This window comes from Oratosquilla oratoria, chromosome 17, assembly GCF_046742065.1.
Source record: "Oratosquilla oratoria isolate Oo_2021 chromosome 17, ASM4674206v1, whole genome shotgun sequence".
NCBI classification, from domain to species: Eukaryota; Metazoa; Arthropoda; class Malacostraca; order Stomatopoda; family Squillidae; genus Oratosquilla; species Oratosquilla oratoria.
Window position 1 is genome coordinate 59,221,044 of NC_134793.1, and position 13,303 is coordinate 59,234,346.

General features: G+C 41.4%; 1 protein-coding gene across 2 annotated transcripts in view; it reads left to right on the top strand.

Annotated features, from left to right (window-relative positions):
- The window catches only part of AspRS (aspartyl-tRNA synthetase), a 114,577-nt gene extending 103,667 nt beyond the window's left edge, over window positions 1-10,910 (top strand). For both annotated transcript variants that reach the window (XM_076201019.1, XM_076201020.1), the window contains one exon: window positions 6,939-10,910. In XM_076201019.1, the coding sequence (XP_076057134.1) occupies window positions 6,939-7,065 (127 nt within the window). In that variant the 3' untranslated portion in view covers window positions 7,066-10,910. The remainder of the gene's footprint in view (window positions 1-6,938) is intronic.
- Window positions 10,911-13,303: the final 2,393 nt, after the last annotated feature.

Genomic DNA, 13,303 nt, shown 5'->3' on the forward strand with positions numbered 1-13,303 from the left:
GAGCAGAGATTTCCTCTATCACAGACTGAATTATGTGTGGTTCAGGTCCATAGGGGCACCCCATATAGACTAAAGTATCAGGTACATGCTACTTTGCTAACATGCAGCCAATTCCCCAGATGTAGTCCACAACATGGCCTTGCACATCTGTACTGGTGCATAAAAAATGTCTTCTGTAGACAGTTTATAAGTTCATTCAGGCATTCCTCCTTATTAGAAGGGAGAAGCTCTGAAATGCTTATTGTGAAAGTCCTGACTTCCAAAAATAGCACCAATTTTAAATTTGATATGGAACCGACAGATAGAGTACCAACACAATCTAAACTATCAAAACCATTACAAGTTAGACGAATGAGAAAAGGTGGGGGGAAATAGCATGGTCGGAGTCACCTAAGAAGTATAGAGAACGGATGAGGGTATGAAGGGAAAGGAACATGGCAAGTATGAAGTATATAAGCTGTTCATTTTCTGAAAATGTATCTACTTTGAGAATGTCCTGGTAAGGATGAAACGTCAGTAAATAAAACTCCAATTGTTCTCAGTGTTTAGCTCGCCACCCTTCCACTCATTTGTCTTCCATACTTCAACAGTTAGACTTGTAAATAGTGCTAAGGAGGTGGGTTTGATTCCTTTTGTTGAGGTCACTATCAGCCTAATTTGGGGTGCCAAGAAGACTTATTCAGCAACTGAATTAAAAAGTAAATATTTAGAACATCTAAGTAGTCATAATGATGCAGTGTCTTTAGGGATGGATCAAGAACTACAGAAGATGTAGGCTACTTGGTGGTAACCCCTCAGTCTTGTATCAAAAAGAGGTTACCTTCTAATTTCTCCATTTTCTCAGCAGAACTACTGGCAGTTCTTAATGCTCTTAATTTATATTTTTTAACAGTCCTACCAGTAAGAAATTTGTGATTCTTACAGATTGTATGGGTATACTAACATCTTAACCGCTTTAGTATGACTCAAGTTCTCTCACGCAGCATTGGCTCCATATGTAATTTGTATCACACTTCGCATTATAAAATATAAAATCATTGTTGTATTACTTGTTCTCTTTTACTGAGTAATAATAAACACAAAGTGTGATTAAACCAGTTCACAGAATCTGGGGTTAACAATTACAAAAAAAAAAATATAAAATCAAGATGCTGCTGCTGGAATCCTCATACTCACGCCTCATGACACCTATGTAGACATCATTGTACTGAAGTGATTATGGTATGAGTTTTTTTTTTTTTTTTTTTTTTCCACCAGTATTGTTCCAACTGGCCTGCATATAGGTTATATTCACTTACGGCAGAGAGGCAGGTTCCTCTGTGGTCCACTTGCCATGTAGTTTTAAATGTAAATTATATTGTAGAGGAATGCCCCCATTTCTCAAATGAAAGGAAGGTTAATCATCAGAATAATGTACTCCAGTCTGATAATGTAGGGGAAAGTTGTTTTATTGATATGTTGAAATTTTTAAACAATATTAATCTATTTTATGTTGCATAGAAGGGCGTATGTGTGAATGATATTTTGACACAGGCCGAAGGGATTTCTCCGTGTCTTCTCTTTTTCTGCACGAGGGGACAAAGAGGAGAGGTCACCAATTAAATGAAGCAGCCTTGATGTGGATGTGCCATGTCTTACTACATTGCTTGTGACCTAGGGCAGTGGGCGATATGCAGTGATGACCTGTCATCCAGGAGGAGCCAAGATAAGAGGGAGGGAGGGGGATGAATGGGAGTGGAGTATGTAGGGATGGGGGTGGGAGTGGATTTTATGCCTTTTTGGAGTGGGGGGGGAAGACCGTAGATATATGTATGTATGATATGTAATGATTTTTAATTTTGTGTGTGAAAATGAGTGCTGTGAAAATTAATGTTACCATATATAGTTTATAATGTCTTTAATAAACTGTTGGAGGAGCCAAGATAGGGAGGGAGGGGGTGAATGGGAGTGGAGTATGTGGGTGTGGAATGGGTGGGAGTCAATTTTATGCCTGTTTTTTGGCCACCTCCCTTGTAAAGGGGAAAAAGCCATTGGTATATGGTATGTATGCACTTTTGACAGGGTCAGAGGGAAGTTTAAGCGAGCGTCACCAGCGATCATTTGAAAAATTCTGGTACACAAGCAAATTTTAGGTAAACATTTCAAAATCTTTATGATGGTGGCAACACTCAAAGCTTTACAGCTGTTTTTTAAGAATTTAATAGATAAGATATTGGCAACCCCATTGCATAAAAAAAACATTCTGTATATTGAAATAGCATCAACATTTCTATAGCTATTTCATTTTTTGCTACAGAATTATGTTTATGGAGATATTTGGCAACTCCTCCCATCAGCATACCCCACAGGGACAGTGGACAGGGTATCAGTACTCTTGAAAAGGTCAAAGGTGATGTCGCTCCAGGCACTTTCACCATATGCCACAATTTTTATTCCTCTCCCTGTATTATTACTGTGATCATGGGAAAATTAACAAGAAACAAGAGAGTAAAGTGGCAGAATATAGAGAGGGCCTGTGAGTGCCTGAAAAAGAAACAAGAAGGAAAAAGAGGAAGAAAGCATCACAGCTGCACCCAGCACTTCGCAAGCATATACTAGCCACACCCACCTTACACCTCTGCCCACGCCACACCACTCACCCACACCTCATCAGCAAAGAGGAAATTGGAGATTTGCTATACATTGCAACCATCAAACAAATGGTCATGAAAAATGGTCACAAAAATTTAAATCCCCATCCTGTAAAGTTTGTTGTTGTTCTTTCAGTTGTAATATCTTTGGTTGTTCTTTATGGATTTTTTGTCATTTTTGTTTAATTTGGGACGGGAGAGGACAGAAGATAGGGGTGAATGGAGAATGGTTGTATATGGATGATGTTGTGATGCATGAGGTGGAATGGGCAGGGGGATGGGGGTTGAGGTAGTATGTGTGAGCAAATTTTTTATGCAGCCCGAAGGGATTTCTCCCCGTCTTCTCCTTTATGCATGGGGGGAATGGAGATGGGGGGTCGCCAATTTAATGAAACGGCCTTGCTGTGGATGTACTGTGTCTTGCAACACTGCTTCTGACCCAGGGCAGTGGACAAGGTGCAGGGATGACCCGTCATCCAGGTGCTAAGATGAGAGGGAGGGTGGAGGGGTGTGGATTCAGGGATGGAATGGGTGGGAATGATTTTTATGCCTTCCTTTTTGGCTACCTCCCTTGTAAGGGGGGGAAAAAGCCTTGGTATATGTATGTATGTTTAATTTGAAAGAAAACATGCACTTTTTATATATATACAGGGTGCGGCAAAATTATGCCAACTCATTCATTTGCATATAATTTTATTGAAACAAAGAAATTTCAAAGAACGAGTACAAATAACATTAATATGGACCTTTGGCACTATCATATTCAAGCGGTTTCAAAGTGGCCTCCTTTGGCGGCGATACAAAGCCTCAAACGCTTCTTGAAATTTTCGGCCATGGGCCGCAGCTCCTCCGGCGTGATTCTGTCCCACTCCCAGCGCAACGATTGCTTCAGCGACTCCAAACTTTTGTGGGACTTAGCACAGGCCCTGGCCTCCAAAATCGACCATATGCTGTAGTCCATCGGGTTTAGATCCGGAGAGTACGGCAGCCATTCCGCAGATGTGATGAAACCCGGAAAATGGGCTTTGCACCACTCCTGAGTCGTTTTCGCCCTGTGGGCCGGAGCGGAATCCTGCTGGAACGTCCATTCCACATCGCCAAAGTGCTGCTGGGTCCACGGAAGTACCACGGCCTCGAGGATGTCGCGTCGGTACACGTCCTTGTCGATTTTGACCCCCTGTTCCACGAAAACCAGGGGTGTCTTGCCGCTCGCGCAAATTCCGCCCCATACCATGACAGACTGCGGATTTTGGCGTTTTCTTCCTCTTCCTGGACGGTCGCCTTCATGACCAAGCTCCTTGAACCGCTTGACTGCTTTTGAAATGACATCTTTACGAACACCGAGCAAACAAACAATGTCACATTGACGTTTTCCTTGACGATGCAGCTCCAAAATTACGTTACGTTTGTTTGCCATTCAGAAAAAAAATAGGAATTAAGCGTTATAAACTTGAGATAAAGATACATACATACATATACCAAGGCTTTTTCCCCCTTACAAGGGAGGTAGCTAAAAAGGGAAAGGCATAAAAACACTCCCACCCATTTCATCCCTAAACACACTCCACACCCCTCCCACCCTCCCTCTCATCTGAGCACCTCCTGGATGACGGGTCATCCCTGCACCCTGCCCACTGCCCTGGGTCAGAAGCAGTGTCGCAAGACACAGCACATCCACAGCAAGGCCGCTTCATTTAATCGGCGACCCCCCCCTCTCCGTCCCCCGTTGCATATAAGGAGAGGACGGGGAAAAATCCCTTCGGGCTGCGTCAAAATTTACTCACGCATACTACTCCACCCCCCACCCCCCCGCCCATTCCTCCTCATGCAATCACAACATCATCCATATACAACCATTCTCCACTCACCTCTGTCTTCCGTCCTCTCCCTTCCTTCCTCAACAGACATTCCCCTCTTCCCCAAAGCCCCCTTCACCCCATCCATCCTCCTCATCCTAGGACGTCCCCTCATGTTCATTCCCTCCACATCTGCCTTCTATACCTCTTTTACTAGTCTTTCTTCACTCATTCTTTCCATGTGTCCAAACCATCCTAATATTCTTTCATCAACCCTATCGCCCAAATCCTTTTTCACCCGTTCTCCTCACCTCCTCGTTTCTCACTCTATCCAGCTTAGTAACCCCCACCATACTTCTCAGACACCTCATCTCAAACACATTCAAACTCCTCTCTTCTTCTCCATGTTTCTTCTTCCATGTTTCTGCCCCATACAGTGCTGTTGGCACAATCACTCCTTCATACAGTCTCCTCTTCGCATCCATTCCCAAATGTCTATTCCTCATTACACTCTTTAATCCACCAAGGCATTTACTCACTTCTCTCAATCTACATCCTACCTCCACCTTCACTCCACCTTTTCCTGCTACACTTGCACCCAAGTATCTAAAACTATCCACTTCCTCCAGTCGCTCTCCCTGAATGTTCACTTCCAGTCTACTGCCACTTTCACCCCTTGTACATCTCATCACATCTCATCATAACTAGCACAAAAAAGTACGGAGAATTCAGTATAACAAAAATTATTTGGCTGCAATAAAATATGTTCGCGGTAGGACAAATTTAATTTGGTTGCCATAATTCTGCCGCACCCGATATATATATATATACATATATATACATACATATACATATATATATATATATATCTATATATTTTTTTTTTTTTTTTTTTTTTTTTTTTTTTCCCTCCAGAGAAACAAATTGATAAAAAAATCAGAGGTATTAGTTTGATAAAATGTAGTTGTTCCCCAGACTCTAAGCTTTAATTTAATACCAATCTGCATAATGTGGAAGGTAAGTAATTAGAGCTTCATTATATCTTCACTGCTTTATATATACATGGGAGGAACACAGTACCCTGAGGAATTATACACTAATGTAAGGGGTAATTATACCTAAGTTCTTTAAATATATATTTAAAAATTGAATTTCACCTCTGTAAAGCGATGCGACCATCCCTCAAGGGAGTTTGTGGCAGAGTTTGGAAGGTATGCAATAGGAGAAAGTTTAAGGTAAATGTGGGCAAAAGCAAGGTGATGAGATGTACAAGGGGAGAGGATGGCAGTGAGTTGGAAGTCTTAAAGGAGAGAGGCTGGAGGAAGTGGATAGCTTTAAGTATTTTGGGGTCACATGTGGCAGGAAAGGAAGGAGTGGGAGTAGAGGTAAATTGTAGATTGAGAGAAGCAAGTAAGTGCCTTGAGGGATTAAAAAGTGTCAGGAGAATTAGGAATCTGGGAATGGATGCAAAGAGGAGATTGTGTTGACAGCTTTGTATGGGGGCAGAGACTTGGAATTTAAGAGAAGTAGAGAGGAAAAGTTTAAATATGTTTGAGAGGAAATGTCTGAGAAGTATGGTAGGGGTTAGATTGGATAGAGTAAGAAATGAGGGAGAGAGAGCAGGGGTGGGGCTGATGAAAGAGTATTGGGATGGTTTGGACACATGGGAAAAAATGAGTGAAGAAGGATTAGTAAAAGAGGTGTGGAAGACAGGTAGAGGGAATGAATTTGAGGGGACAACCAAGGATGTGACAGATGGATAAGGTGAAGGGGGTGTTAAGAAAGAGGGGAATGTCTGTTGAGCAAGGAAGGAAGAAGGCAGGAGATAGGGATGAGTGGAGAGTGGCTTTGTATAGATGATACTGTAATGAAAGGAAGGGAGGGGCAGAAGATGAGGGGGTAGGGGATGCTTATCTAGGAATGATATTTTGACATAGCCCAAAGGAATTTCTCCTCATCTTCTCCTTTTCTGCATGAGGGTACAGAGCTGGGGGGGTCACCAGTTAAGTTTAGCAGTCTTGTTGTGGATGTATTGGTTTTGCTGCATTGCTTCTGACCCAGGGTTGTAGGTAGAATACAGGGATGACCCATCATCCATGAGGAGGAGGAGGAAAGGGTGGAGGGGAGTGGAATGGGTGGGAGTAGGTATATGCCTTTGAATTGGCTACCATCCTTATAAGGTGGATAAGTTCTTTGTATATAGATAGGTGAATTTATTTGAATGAATTATGACCATTTTGTCTTACAAGTATAACCAATTTATTTAAAAAAGAAATATGCCAAATGGCCTGAAGGCTCTGGCACTTGGTTAATAATGCCAAAAAATTCTATAATTCATTCATTCATTCTCTCTCATGTTATATGGGGAGGATTTTGTTCTTGAATGTGGGTGATCTGTTGGAGTTGTTTTGGGGCAGCCTGTTGTAATTCTTAAGATTTAGTTCTTAACAGTTGTATGTTTCTGGTTCAGACAGACAGAAAACTTATTCTTTTCCTAACTCTGTCTCAACAGATATGGATGTCCACCTCATGCTGGTGGTGGTATTGGACTGGAGAGAGTTTCAATGCTGTACCTGGGTCTGGACAACATTAGGAAAACATCACTCTTCCCAAGGGACCCCAAGAGGCTGACACCTTGAAGAAAAATTGCCCGCAGTGACACAATTGAAAAAATGAATAATTAATATAATTAAATTGTAACTGTCTTTTGGAAATTTATGAATAAAATGGTGTACTATTGTTACCTAGGCCTTCAAAAAAAAATTGTATTCCACCCAAACTGCTGGACAAACATGTACCACTAGATACCACCAGGTATTTCAGCTACCAGTCTCCTGAGTATCATCTTTGTAAGTGCAGGTGTTTGTTAGTTTTTATGGTTTTCATTACACTGTGTTCTTTTTCTGCAAAAATTTTTAATGTCAGTCAACGAGACCATTGTGAACTGTAAGCAGATGTTCAGGATGACCCAAACTTCCTGTACAGAGTCATAATAACTGATGAATCATGGGTATGACCTAAAACAAAACAGGGTGCACAAATTCACAACATCAAGTCAGTGCTGATTATTTATATGTATATATATATATGTACATGTATATATATATGTATATATATATATATGTATATGTATATATATATACTATATGGAAGGAGTGAACATGAGGGGGCAACCAAGGATGAGATGGATGGAAGGGGTAAAAGGGGCATTGGGAAAGAGGGGAATGTCTGTTGAGGAATGAAGAGAGAAGACCGAAGATGGGGTAAATGGAGAACAATTGTGTATGGATGATGCTGTGATGCATGGAAGGGAGTGGGTGGGGATTTCTCCCCGTCTTTTCTTTTTCTGCGTAAGGGGACAAAAATGTGGGGTCACTCATTAAATGAAGTGGCCTTGCTGTGGATGTGCTGTCTTGCTTCACTGCCTGTAACCCAGGGCAGTGGGCAAGATGCATGGATGACCTGTCATCCAGGAGGAACCAAGATAAGAGGGAGGGAGGGGAATGAATGGGACTGGAGTATGTGGGGATGGAATGGTTGGAAGTGGATTTTATGCCTTAGTTAAAAAACAATCTCCCTTGTAAGGGGGAAAAAGCCTTTAGTATATGTTTGTGTATGTGGAAGACTCCATCTTCTCTGCAGCCAGAGAAAAAATGCACAAGGTTCACAGCAACATCAAGTCAATCCTGGTGTGTGTGTGTACACATATATCTATTTACCTAGTTGTATTTTGTGGGAAGGGGAGCTACACTCGTGGTGTCCTGCCTTTGTATCTCGCAGTGTCTAGTTTGCTTATAAACTCATGAATGGTATTTGCGCACACTATTTCATTGTCCAGTTTGTTCCAAGTGTCCACCACTCTTTGTGGAAAATTGTTTTTCTTCAGATCTCTTCTGTAGCTGTTTTTTTTTTTTTTTTTTTTTTTTTTTTTTTTTTTTTTTTTTCTTTTTTCTCTCTCTCTCCATGTTCTCTTGTGCTTCTCTTGTCCCAGTTTAACAAGTCCTCTCTATCGAGTATTTCTTTGCCCTTCATGATTCTGTAGATGGTCATTAGGTCACCTCTCTTCTTTGCTCCAGAGTCAGTAACACCAATTTAGCCAATCTCTCCTCATATGACAAGTTTGCAAGTGCAGGTGTGTTTGTATTTACCTAGTTGTATTATACAGGAAGGGGAGCAATGCTTGTGGTGACCCTTTTTTGTATCTCGCAAAATCAAGTTTCTCAAATTCCTGTATTGTGTTTGCACACACAATTTTTTTGTCCAATTTGTTTCATATAGCTATCACTGTGTGGGAAGCTGTTCTTTTTCAGGTCTCTTCTGTAGTTATGTATGTGTGTATACACTTTTATTTTTATTTTTTTTGGGGGGGGGACATTGATGGGAGTTCATAAAAACTTTGTTCCTCCTGGTCAGTGTCATGGGGAACTTTTACTGCAATATTTAAGAAGACTGAAGGAAAATGTTAGGTGCAAATGGCATGAAATGTGGAAGAGAAGAGTCTAGTTGTTTCACCATGACAATGTGCCTGTGCACACTTTACTCATTGCGAGGGACTTCCTATAAAAGTGTGTGTGTATATATATATACACATAGAGATATACCAAAGACTTTTTCCTGGGCCATTACAAGGGGAAAACTCGCTGAATGAGCGGGTTAGGGTGTCGTTACTTGCGGCAAAGGTCGAGGTGAGGGTTGTTCGAATCCTGCCACCAGCGAAGTCGAACCAAGGGCATGGTTCATTAAATTCCATGCTACAAAGCCCTCTGTGAGGGGCACCGTCCTAGCCACCCGATAGGGGGGAGTGTGTGATGTTAAACCATATATCATCACAAGGGAGGTAGCCAAAGTTAAAAGTCATAAATCCACTCCCACCCATTTCATTCCCACACTCTCCAGTCCCATTCCCCACCCTTCTCTCCCTCTTTTCTTGGTTCTTGGACGGGTCATCCCTGCATCTCACTCATTGCCTTGGGTCACAAGTAATACAGCAAGACGCAGTATATCCACAGCAATATCGTTTCATTTAATTGGCAAAAAAAAAAAAAATACATTCATGAAGAAAAAGAGAAGACGGATAACTCCCTTCGGGCTGCATCAAAATATCGCTAACACATAACCACTCCTTAACCCCCACCCACTCCTTTCCAGCATCATCCATACACAACCATTATCCACTCGCCCCATCTTCTGTCTTTACCCTTCCTCCACAGACACCCTATTTCTCAATGCCCCTTTTACCCTATCTCATCCTTGGTCACCCCTCAGGTTAACTTCATCCACCTCTGCCTTCCACACTTCTTTTACTAATCTTTCTTGACTCTTTTCCATGTTTCCAAAACATCCCAACACTTTCATCAGTCCTATCTCCCAACTCCTTTTGCACCCCCATTTCCCTCCTCACCTCCTCGTTTCGCACTCTAACCAACTTAGTAATCCCTACCATACTTCTTATACATTTCATCTCAAACATGTTTAAAATCTCTTTTCCTTCTATGTTCCATGTTTCTGCTCCATACAGTGCTGTCTGCACAATCACCCCTTCATACAATCTCCTCTTATTATCCATTCCCAAAAATTTCTCATTACATTTCTTAAACCTTCAAGCCATTTACTTGCTTCTCTCAATCTACCTCGACCTCCACTCTTCATTTCCCTGCCACATGTGCCCCTAAGTATCTAAAGCTGTCCACATCCTCTGGCCTATCTCCCTTAATATTAAAAAACAATAACTGTCCCAGACAGTGTGATTTCTACCTCTTCTCTAAGATAAAAATACAGTTTAAAGGGTGACGTTTTAACACCATTAAAGAGATCCAAGCAGAATTGCAACAGATTTTGAACACACTACAGCCAGCAGACTTCCAGCAATTCTTCCAACAATGGGAAAATTGCTGAAATTGTATAGAAGCCTGAGGTAACTACTTTAAAGGTGATGGTGGAAACTAAGGTTTGAAATAATTTTTCTTAGAAATTCTGGGTAGCAGTAGTATTACGAGTGGATTGTTCCTTTTGGATGAAGAAGACCAACCTGTAGAAAGACAGAAGATAGGGATGTGGGAGCAATATCAGTTTGCTGTTTTGGCTCAAAAAGATCAGTTGGAAATACTCCAACATTTTTGCTTTTTATTAAATGAAATATATATTACTATATACAAAATTTGTACAAATTGTAGTTATATTAACTAAACAGGTTTGTGCTGTTTGTCTTCAGGTTGGCAGGGAAGTATATTTAACATGAATCAAGAACAGACTCCAAGACAGTTTAATGCTTTTGGCCAGAATTGTATGGCATGAATATTGTGTTGCAGAGCTCCATTTTATCATTGTTAAAGTTTAAAAGATATACATATTTTTAATAATTTCTAAATCTACTGTTGCACTTGAAATGTAGATTTCAGATAAAATGCTATAATTTGAAAATAATTTATGCATTTTCAAAATGAGTTATCCCTCTGCTTTCACATAATAAAGTATTGATTACCAATGGTATTTTAATATCAGCCTGTCTATCATCACAGTATGGATCCTTAATCATTTTAATGAAGTGAATAACATTAGGGATTCAGTTTAATGGGTTAAATACACCTCTCATAGGAGGCTAGGATGATGCCTCCGGACAGAGGACTTAATGGAGAAGGGAATTTGATATAGTATACCTTTGTATTTTGGCTACCTCCCATCTTCTCTGCCATTAAAAAAAAAAGGGGGGGGGTGCCCAAAGTTCACAGCAACATCAAGTCAATCCTGATTGTGTGTATATATATATATATATATCACATTTTAGCAACCACAATGCACTTTAATTCTAAACCATCAAATCGGGAGACCCAGTGGAGGCTGACATGCTGAAATGTCTATTCCTCATTACACTCTTCAATCCACCAAGGCATTTACTTGCTTCTTTCAATCTACATTCTACCTCCACCTTCACTCCACCTTTTCCTGCCACATCTGCACCCAAGTATCTAAAATTATCCACTTCCTCCAGTCGCTCTCCCTTTATGCTCACTTCCAGTCTACTGCCACTTTCACCCCTTTATCTTTAGCTTTCTTCTATCACTCTCCCAAACTCTGTCACCAACTTCCTCAATCCCTCCTCCGATCCTGCCACAAGCGCAGTGTCGTCCGCAAACAACAGCTGGTTCACCTCCCACTTTTCTCCATTTTCTTTAACCATCTCCAATCCCTGACCCACTACCCTTGCATTTACCTCTCTCACCACCCCATCCATGTATAAGTTGAACAGCCAGGGCGACATAACGCATCCTTGACGAAGTCCCACCTTTACCTCGAACCACTCGCTCTCCCCATTTCTAATCCTGACACAAGCTCTACTACTCTCATAAAAACTCTTGACAGCTCCTAGAACCTTTCCTCCTATCCCATATATCTGCATAACCTCCCACAGTGCCTTTCTGTCTACCCTATCATAGGCCTTTTCCAGATCCATAAAAGCCCAAAAAACATCCTTCTCCTTTCCTATAGCTTTCTCACATACCTGTCTTACCACAAAAATCTGATTTACACAACCTCTACCTGTCCTAAATCCACACTGTTCCTCACCAATTACTCCCTCTGTTCCTCTCCTAATCCTCTCAATCAAGATCCTCCCATAAGCCTTCCCAACTACACTTAACAAACTAATCCCTCTGAAACTACTACATTCACACTTGTCCCCTTTCCCCTTGTAAAGTGGAACTATACAGGCACTCCTCCAGTCCTCCAGCACTCTACCTTCTCTCCAGCAAACATTAAATAACATCACCACCCAGTCCACCATCACTGTACCTCCTTTTTTTAGACATTCTGCATGGCATCCATCCAGACCAGGTGCCTTACCTGCTTTCATCATCTTAACTGTCTTCATGTCATCCTTCCTTATTTCTCCTCCATTTTCCTCACTCATCACAGTCATTTTCTTAGCATTCCCCACTGCAGCTATCTTTCCCTCCCTATCCTCCTTCACATTTAGCAACTCCCTAAAATATTCTGCCCATCTTCCCCTTACTGCCTTCTCTTCCATTATCATCTCTCCATCTGCACCTTTTACCTTTTCTTCTCTACTTGATTTGCCTCCTCTTCCTCTCTTAATTTCTTTCCAAAACATCTTTTTATTACTTTCAAAATTTTGTGTCATACTCTTACCCCACTTCACATCTGCTCTCCTCTTTGCCTCCTTTACCTTTTGCTTTACTTCTCTTTTCTTTGTACTTCTCGTATGACTCCCTCGTCCTATTTTGTAACCAAACTGTGAAACACGCTCGCTTCTTCTCTTCTACAACCTTCTTTGTTTCCTCATCCCACCACTCACTACCCTTCCTTCTATTTCCTCCTGTCCTTCTTGTTCCACACACCATTCTTGCACACTTTGTGACTCCCTCCTTGAACCATCCCCATTCCTCCTCCACACCTACCTCTACTCTATCCTTCACTCCCTCCCACTCCTCCTTCAGCTTCTTGTACTCCTCCTTTTCCTTTTCATTTAAAGATTTCACTCTAAGCACCTCCCTACCTTTTGTCCTTTTCCTCTTTCTCCATCTATCCTCCACTCTCAACTTACCTTCCACCAAAAAATTATCTGATATTCCCCCACCCTCTCCCCTTAGCACATGTACATCCTTAACTCTTCCGATCATAATCCTATTTACCACTACATAATCCATTAACGCTCTATCTACCACCCTTCCATCCACCACCCTCTCCCATGTGTACTTATGCTTGACTTTCTTCCTAAACACTGTATTTGCTATCATCAACTCTCTAGACACATTTCCACCATCAACTCTCCACTACGATTCTTTCCTGGAACTCCACATTTCCCAACCACTCCATCTATTGGATCATTTCCTACCCTAGCATTAAGGTCTCCCAGTACTA